This window comes from Alosa sapidissima, chromosome 21 (assembly GCF_018492685.1).
Source record: "Alosa sapidissima isolate fAloSap1 chromosome 21, fAloSap1.pri, whole genome shotgun sequence".
NCBI classification, from domain to species: domain Eukaryota; kingdom Metazoa; phylum Chordata; class Actinopteri; order Clupeiformes; family Clupeidae; genus Alosa; species Alosa sapidissima.
The window spans coordinates 14,238,168-14,246,883 of record NC_055977.1 but is presented as its reverse complement, the minus strand read 5'-3'; the positions used below and the strand labels follow the sequence as shown (position 1 = coordinate 14,246,883).

At 42.4% G+C, this 8,716-nt stretch overlaps 1 protein-coding gene across 4 annotated transcripts in view; it reads left to right on the top strand.

Moving 5' to 3' along the window:
* The window catches only part of LOC121695224 (tenascin-X), a 33,985-nt gene that overhangs the window by 18,080 nt on the left and 7,189 nt on the right, over positions 1-8,716 (top strand). For 2 of the 4 annotated variants that reach the window (XM_042075857.1, XM_042075859.1), the window contains exons 5-9: positions 173-326; positions 1,975-2,244; positions 3,344-5,782; positions 7,379-7,501; positions 8,371-8,514. In XM_042075857.1, the coding sequence (XP_041931791.1) occupies positions 173-326; positions 1,975-2,244; positions 3,344-5,782; positions 7,379-7,501; positions 8,371-8,514 (3,130 nt within the window). The remainder of the gene's footprint in view (positions 1-172; positions 327-1,974; positions 2,245-3,343; positions 5,783-7,378; positions 7,502-8,370; positions 8,515-8,716) is intronic. The other 2 variants (XM_042075860.1, XM_042075861.1) reach the window with 2 other exon arrangements.

Genomic DNA, 8,716 nt, shown 5'->3' with positions numbered 1-8,716 from the left:
TTTATTAACACTGTCTGCTTCCTTCACCAAAACGACCAAAAAATGGGGATATTTTTTATCAGGACGACATGTAACAGACTAAACAACACATTTGTAGTGTTTGTGACTATTTTGTCATCTGAGTGGGCTTTTGGCTTCAATTGACTGAAACCTATCTTCTTCCCTCTTGCAGAAAGAAGGGGATCAGAAGATCACATCATCGGTGGGTGGGCGTCTCACCAGTTACACACAGACCGGATTGGCTCCTGGCCAGGAATACCATGTGTCAATCACAGGAGAGAAGGATGGCCAACCTGGCACAGAGAGTACTACAGAGTTCACTACGAGTAAGAAGCGTACACACACATATATACACACACATATTCACACAGGCGCACACACTATATGCACACAGGTTAACACACACACTCACACATCTCTCTCTCTCTCTCTCTCTCTCTCTCTCTCTCTCTCTCTCTCACTTTCTCTCTCTCTCACACACACACACACACACACACATACAGACACACACTAACAACCACACACACACACACACACATGTTAAAGCAGTTCAAATTGTGTATGTTGTTGTGTTGAACTGTTAAACAATCATTGAGACTCGACGTTTACAAAGAGTTACAAGAGTAGGGGATGGAGAGAACTTGGGAAATCTGCTTTATTTGCGTTGCATAGCAGATGGCAACACCATGCAGCAGTTCATGACTTGCAAGCATAATTTGCAACCTTTTGCAAATGACTCTGCTTTTAATTGATAACAAGTAATGCAAGATAGGACTGTTTCAAATGAAGTGATAACACTGAGGGCCAGATGTACGTACATTGCGAACGTAGCGCCATGGTCAAACTGCAGAAAGTGAACGCAGTGGATCTTCAGTTTACGTGTTATTTATCATACCTGTAGCTCATCAGGTAATCAGCGGCTTTCTCCTCCGCCTATTGCAATTTGCAAACTTTCACAACTGAATGCATACTTCAATCACAAGCGCAATTGAATGAAGTTAACTGATGACTACATTAAAAGGAATCAAACTTATAGCGATCATGAAATAATGCAATATAATGAGATGACAACAAGCAAGGAGATAATGAATACCGAAGAGCAGTAGTTCTACTCAAACTACTTGTGCACATAGGCTATGATAGATTTAATAGTCACATCTAGCAAGCAGGAAAGTTTTAGTACTTATCACAACATGTTTTTATGCGCATGTTGCGAAGAAAATACGCCTCAAGTGGGCGCAAAAGCGTTAGTACATCTGGCCCTGAATCTCAATGAAGTGGCTAGCATGCTTACATAATAGTGCTCTGTTATTCACGGGTATTCCAAGAACATGACCAGAAGGCCATCAGTTATCAGGTGATAACTTCTGTCGGTAATTGTTGACATAACATATCAAAAAGTTTCTAAATGAAATGCTTTATTGATTTTAGATTGTAGATTTGCTATGTTTATATCATGTATTGCTTTAAAAAATATATATATGATTAATACAGGATGTTTATTTGACTGTTTGAGTGTTTATTTGGACAGTGCAGTGCAATAGGATTTATGTATCCGTAATCTGTTGTTAGTGCTAGATTGTTCCTTGGTACACATTAGTTCTTGGGTGACATCCCACACATACTGATGCACATGGACTAAAGACATTTTTCATTTATTTATGCAAGCACTTTTATCTTGATCCACTCTCAGTTTAGTGCATTATGTACATTTTTATTATGTATTGTGTGTTTTCTGAGTTTTATATATTATATTGCTCTGTCAGTTGAGTGCTGACTTCCTGTAAGAGTTAATATTGGGAATGAGTTATTAAAACACTTTTGTATCCTCAGTTTAATCACTGAAGCAGCTAAATGGTTGACAGTCTTTAAAACTGCAGTAGTATTTCAAACATAATCTGATAATCTGATAACGTTTTCATACTTTTTGTAATCAATCACTCAAACAGAGATGTGTGTTACTTTTCCTTGTAGAGATCTCAGCTCCCACCAAATTAGAAGTGGTGAAGACATCCACCACATTTGCGATTATCCAATGGGAGCCACCCCAGATGGAGATTGACAGGTATCACTTGAGCGTGGTACCCAGTGATGGAGGAGACCAGGGCAGGCAGAAGAAAGCCCTGCCGCCCTCCGTCTCTGCTCAGATTGATGACCTGGTGGCGGGCACGCCCTACGACGTCACTCTCGTGGCAGAGAAGGACGGAAAACAGAGTCCACCAGTCACGATACAGGTCGTTCCCGGTGAGTCCAGAACTCTCCAGAATCATCCTGAAAACAAGATGCACAACACACAGACATGATCCATCACAGACATGGGCTGTTTATGTGATCTATAATAGATGTTGAAGATTCTAACTAAGTATACTGTAGATGTTTTTGTGTTCTATGCCATTGCGGAGTGATGTTAACTCAGTATATGTCCTTTTCTACCAAGGCATAGCAGCAGACTGACATGGCATTTGGAATTATTCTGGAGACTTTAAGTCTCCTACGGTAGTTGTAGGTCTGCTGAACAAATCTATCAGATCTGTGAATGGCATTGACAACCAGTGTTGACAAGATGACAAATAGAAACAGAAAAAAAATAATATAAACTTTTAAATCCTTTCAGGACTGGACTGGCCTTTGTGCGGAAATACTTTTGCTGTTTGTGATTGGCAGTGCTATCACTTTTTTCTTTCCCTTTTTTGTCTTACCTTTGCTCTTTCTCTCTCTCTGTTATTATCTTAGTCCATTTCTATATTAAGCGTCCTTTGATGCAAACAAGTACTATAAAGCATCAATAAATGCACCATTAGTTGATAAACAACAAAATTAATAACTTCTTATGTATCAATTAATAATCATTTATTAAGTACTCTATATTCAGTAGCAGCTGTTAAAGTAGCGGCTGTTAAAGCCGTTGAACTAACTATATATAATACAAATTTAATATATGAAGGACTCTTAATATCAAATGGGACCAAGATTTCTTTTTTTTTTTCAGCACTCCTGGACATGAGATTCCACTTCTCCTGTGACGATCTTTTCAGCTGGTCCAGTTTAATGACTCCACCGTTTTTCAGCAGGAAATGAAACAGTTTCTCTCAGTTTAAAACAGGTGGAAAGCAAGCTGGAAAATAGAGGCTGTCGGCATATCTTTGTCAACATCATTCTTTATATTTAACCTCAGTTTTCATATTTTAATAGCTTTATTATTTCCCACATTGTTTCTGGAGATTTACTGTGGAGAATAATAGACTACAGTATGAGTGAGTGAGAGGGAATGACTGAGCAAATGAGAGAGAGAGAGAGAGAGAGAGAGAGAATATTTTAACCCTTCTTTCCAATCACCCTTCAGCAGAACCAGGTGAAACATTAAGCATGGTCACCACGGAAACCAAACCCAGGCCTGTAGCAACAGACACCGACAAACAAAAGCTACCACCCAAACCTGTTAGAAATGGCACATTCAGACGGCCTGGTATGCCAAGACCCCCCCATTTCAATGCCACGAGGCCAGGTACAGGGCCAAAGAGAGTGCCCCCTGGTGGTCTACCAAAGCAACCGGGAGCACACCCAGGAAAACCCAGATGGACAAGTTTTCAACCTGACCTACCAACCAGCGACAGGGAGCCACTATCAGCAACCGTGACCGATGGCACAAGGGATGAAGGGTCTCAGGGGGAACCTGGCCGTGGTACATCTGCAACTGATAAAACAAGGGATCCAGCAGCTCCTGCACCACAAGCCACAGAAGTCTCTGGAAACACCACTGGTCACCCGAATGGAAAAAAATGTCATTCAAAGCTCATTGTAGGACACCGTCTCTTGAATGGAACAATCAAGGCGAAAGTTCCAGTCATCAAAAACATGACGCATGCCACTGACGAGGAGAAAATCGATGCGCTCGTCAAAGAACTGCAGAGGCACAACAGGGGCCACAAAAACCCTTCATCTGAGGAACAAGGCATCGATTTACACATCTCTGTGTTTGAGGTTTCACCAGGACTTCTCCCAAATGCAGACTTCATTAAAACGCCCTTGGCAAGTAAGACCAGTGCTGAGAATGACAATGACCACATCTCAATCACTAAGCTTCTGGGGCTCCCCCTCACCCTATCCACACCGTCCACTCCCTCTCAGCCCTCGGACAGAGGATCGGATGCAGCTGTAAAACGTCTCCCTGATTCCAGCGAGAGTGGGGGCAGTGGAAAAAGTCCATCTTCAGAATATTCCGATTCCGTTGAATCTTCTGAATATGACTCTCCTTCTAGCAGTGCGTCAGAGGAATCATCCAGGACCGAGATTGTCGTCACAAGTTCAGAGAGTGAGCCTGGGAGGAGTGAGGAGTCTGACACAGGAGGATCAAAGCCACTCAAGCCTTCTGGTTTCCCCAAAGGGAAATTCACTCGTCGGCCCGGCATCGGACCTTTCCAAAACAGAACCAGGCCGCATTTTGGACCCCCTCTGACCCCTTCCAGAGGCCCAATACGCAGGCCTTTCCCCCATCGTGTCCCCAATGGCGCTGGCGCCAATGGCGGCCTCCCCAATGGTGGCCTCCCCAATGGTGGCGTCCCCAATGGAGGACCCTCTGTTCAGCCAGGCAGTGGAGAGACCACTGAGACCAGAGCTCACCTTAAACAAAGACCTGGCGTGATCTTCAGAAAAAGGAATGACACAAGACCTGGAAAACCACAACTAGTGCGTCCGGCCTTACCCCACAGCGCAATCTCCACAGCTCCTCCTCAACTTGGTCACCCTATGACATCACATCCTGATGATGGAGAGAATGGTCACGACAAGGAAGTCAATGGTCATGACAAGGAGGAAACCAGTACCGGCAGCCCATTTTCATCTGAGGAGGTCCCAGCCAGCAGTACTGAGAAACCGAAGGCAGACCGAATGAGGTACCCCCCAGGAAAAACGCCACCTAAACGTCCTGGCTTCAATGGCGGGAATGGGGGGGTTAAAACCAAACTAAACCCTGGAGTTACCTGGAGAAGGCGTAACGGCACAGCGTTTCGACCACCAACAGTATACCTTGCTAGTACAAAAACTACACCTCCTCCGACCAGTCACAGAGTAGCTGTACCACATGCTGAAAATACTGCCCTTCCAGACAGTGTAAAACCAACTGAGGAAACTCTGACTGACACAGAGGATGTAAATGTAATTAATGGACATACCCAACCTGATGACTTCAAAATGACTAGCACTAAACCAAAGCCAGGTGTCACGAACAAAAGAAAAGACAACACAGTTGTCCAACTACCACCGGGTCACAAGCCAATGAAGCGTCCTCTTGGAAAGACTGACAGTGCCGAAACCACGGACACCACAGTCCCAGCTCAGCCAATACCAAAGTCACCTGACACAACTCAAGGCAGTACCACTGATGGGCAAGAGGGGGAGCAACTGAGTCATGTCGGTGTCCAGAAAGAATCCACCCATTCAGTTACCCTAAGATGGGGTGCACCGGATGGTATGTTCAAAAATTTTGTTGTCACTCAAAAGAGGCCCACCAAAGGAGAAGACCCAGACAATCGAATGGCTGAGGGGGTGAGGGAGAGACAGGAGGAGGGAGAGGAGGGTGATTCAGAGGGTCCAGCAACCTCCACTGACATAACAGGGCCATCACCTAAAGCTTCCCCTAACGACACATTCACCAAAGTTTTGCCTGGGTCGGCGCGGTCATTCTTGTTCAAGGGCCTCCAACCACAGACCCAATATGTCCTCTCTGTGTTCGGCACGGGTCCAGGAGTTCGCTCGAAAACGCACAGTGTTACTATAAACACAGGTACACATCATCACAACACAGTCTGCTTGTGCCTTCACTTAACATAATAATGGCGTAAATCAAAGTTAAATACAGCCAAGTACACTGCTGTCTTGTTGAGCTCAGAAGCTGTTCAATATACAGACGCTATTTCAGTGTCTTCAAGCTATCTCACTGTATTATTGGATAGACTTAACATAGTTTCATGCTCTTTCTGACAGTGCTATGCTTAGATATTATACACATACTTCATGGCACCTTAGTGAATTATTGAAAAAGCTCCTCTGAGTATTAATTTGCTGTACATAATCATGCTAATCTTAACATTTGTTGCTTCATGCTCCGTTTAATTAAAGCAATGGTACCCTGCATGGGTTAGACCAAAGCTTTAATTGAAATTCACAGAATAATCCGTGTAATCAAATGTCAGCCGCAACATGTGACCAAATAATAACTCATGTTCATCCTGTTTTTCATCTTGTTTTGTGCGAAGCTCACCTGTCTGTCGTCAATGTGGAAAAGGAATCTGTGGCAAAAAACAAAAACAAAAATCAGGCTTTAATGTTTTAATCACCGCTCTAAAAATCCAGTGACACATTAGAAATATCATCGCTTTTTGTGTCTGTCTATTTATTTGTGATTAAAATCATTTGTAGATGTTGTGAATACCCACACTAATATTTCTGTATTCATGAAACTTTCTACGGGGCTCTCGTTAACTCACTGACTCATTCTAAGCTGGTCTGATCTTCTCTCTATCAGGGTAACCTTACGTTCAGCCATCTTCACTGGCTACCCACATCATTCACCAGGGTAAGACCATGGTTGGCCAAAAAAGGTCCTTTCGTAACCTTGAATCCCTATCAACTAAACCTGAAGAAAATGTGCTCACATTGAATGTTTTTTTTTTTAATAAATTGAATGCCTTCTTCACTATTTTAGGTTTATTTACATTTTGTCTTCCCTCAGAAACCCCCAAGGCTTTGTTTTATTATTCCGACCCAACACCCCGTCTCATTTCTTGCTTGTATCCTACATTAGCCTCTTATTACATCACTTTTTTCCACAACTCAAAAAGCCACTCATAAATTTGTTTCTCACATATTATTTTTTATCATCATTTCCTCGACCTCCCTCCATGTTTCTTTTCCTCCATATTTCTTTATTCCAGGATCAAAAGGCCAGTTCAACACCTAATCCCCATCCTCTGTGTACCTTGTGTGTCCTCTGTGTGTGAAATACTCCTTTGTGTTCATCACCGTGAGATGTGATACATGTCTGGTTCCTTGTATATGCTGTGCTGTGTATACTGTATATATGTCTGGTTTGCACATATATACACATGTACTCATATGTGCACTAATCTTAACCATGACCAGGTTAAAAACAAAAGGGAAGGTGAAAACCAAAAGACAGGTATTTTTTACTGTAAATTCATTTATACTGTATCTGTATGTAAACACACATAGCTTGTCTATCTGTGTAGAGCTGTGAAAGCTTCAGAGTAGGAAAGTCTTGTCTGTGAAATGTCTCACTGTGAAATGACTCTTTTTGTTTTGTCTTTATGAATCTAACATCTGTCTGTTACGCATCCGCTCTCCTGCCATCTCTGCACAGGTCCCGAGCCCCCAAGTAACCTCCTGTTCACTGACATCACGGACACCACTGTGTCGGTGTCCTGGACCAAACCACGGAGCCCCGTGACTGGCTTTAAGGTTACGTACACTCACACGCTCGAGGGTAAGATCCAGCACTCACTACCACGCCACACACACTCTAATAAAATAAAGATCACCACACACTAAGTGGTCCAATCAAATCGCCTTGTTGCTTTGACTAAGTTAAGTTACGTAAACATAGAGTGTCAACTTTATGTCTAATATCCTTGACACCAAACTGATATAACTTAGCTTGACACTACATTTTCACATAATTCAATGTGTAAAGCACCTGACATTACACATTGATATAACTTAACTTGACACTAGAACTTAACTCAAACTCAAAGCAACTAGATGACTTCACTGGGTTATGTTGAATGCTAATCTTTTTTGCAGTACATGCATGTGCCAGGAGAAAGGGCTAATGGTTTCCAAGATTGCAATAGACGGGGGTGGAGTAGCCTTGAAAGATTGAAGGGTCCCTAATGTAGCAGAGCAGCCCTTAAACATACCATGCAGTATAGATTTGTGTGTTTTGGACTCTACATTTGGTGTTTTTTTTTTAAGGTGGTATGCATAATTTCTCTGTATCTCACAGAGTGTCTCAATTTATGAAAATGATGGATGAGATGGAAGAGCCAGTAACAGAGCTCCAGCCTGTGTTGTGTTTATGATTTAGGTTCACATACAGATGGCCATGATCCCTTCTTTATTGGCTAAATATTTTCTTTCTTGAATTTCAATAAAATATCTATCTATCTATCTATCTATCTATCTATCTAGGAGAAACATTGGTTGTTTTTCATGGTGCTCAAGTTCAATCTGGGTTCAATAGTATATCAATTAGAAACTGTTCAGAAGAAGGAACAGTGTGCTAAAATGTAATATGTAATACTACCAATATGCCATTAAGTAAAGCTGTATCAACTACCTTGATTTCTCCATCAGGTGAACCAGTGTCAGTGTCAGTGGGTGCAGCAGACACGACTGTAGATCTCTCTCAGCTTACACCAGGGTCATCCTACGAGGTCAGCATCATCTCTCTGCAAAATCTAGATGAGAGTGACCCACTCAAAGACACTGTCCACACACGTAAGTTTATGTAGCTTCCGCTTTTGTTTGTTTTAAAGAATATTTTGTTTATTTTGCAATATAGAGGTGTGTGTGTGTGTGCGTGTGCGTGTGCGTGTGCGTGTGTGTGTGTGTGTGTGTGTGCGTGTGTGTGTGTGCATGTGCATGCTTGTGTGATAAATGTGTTTGATTTAGTGACACCACCTTTCAATTAATCCTTAGA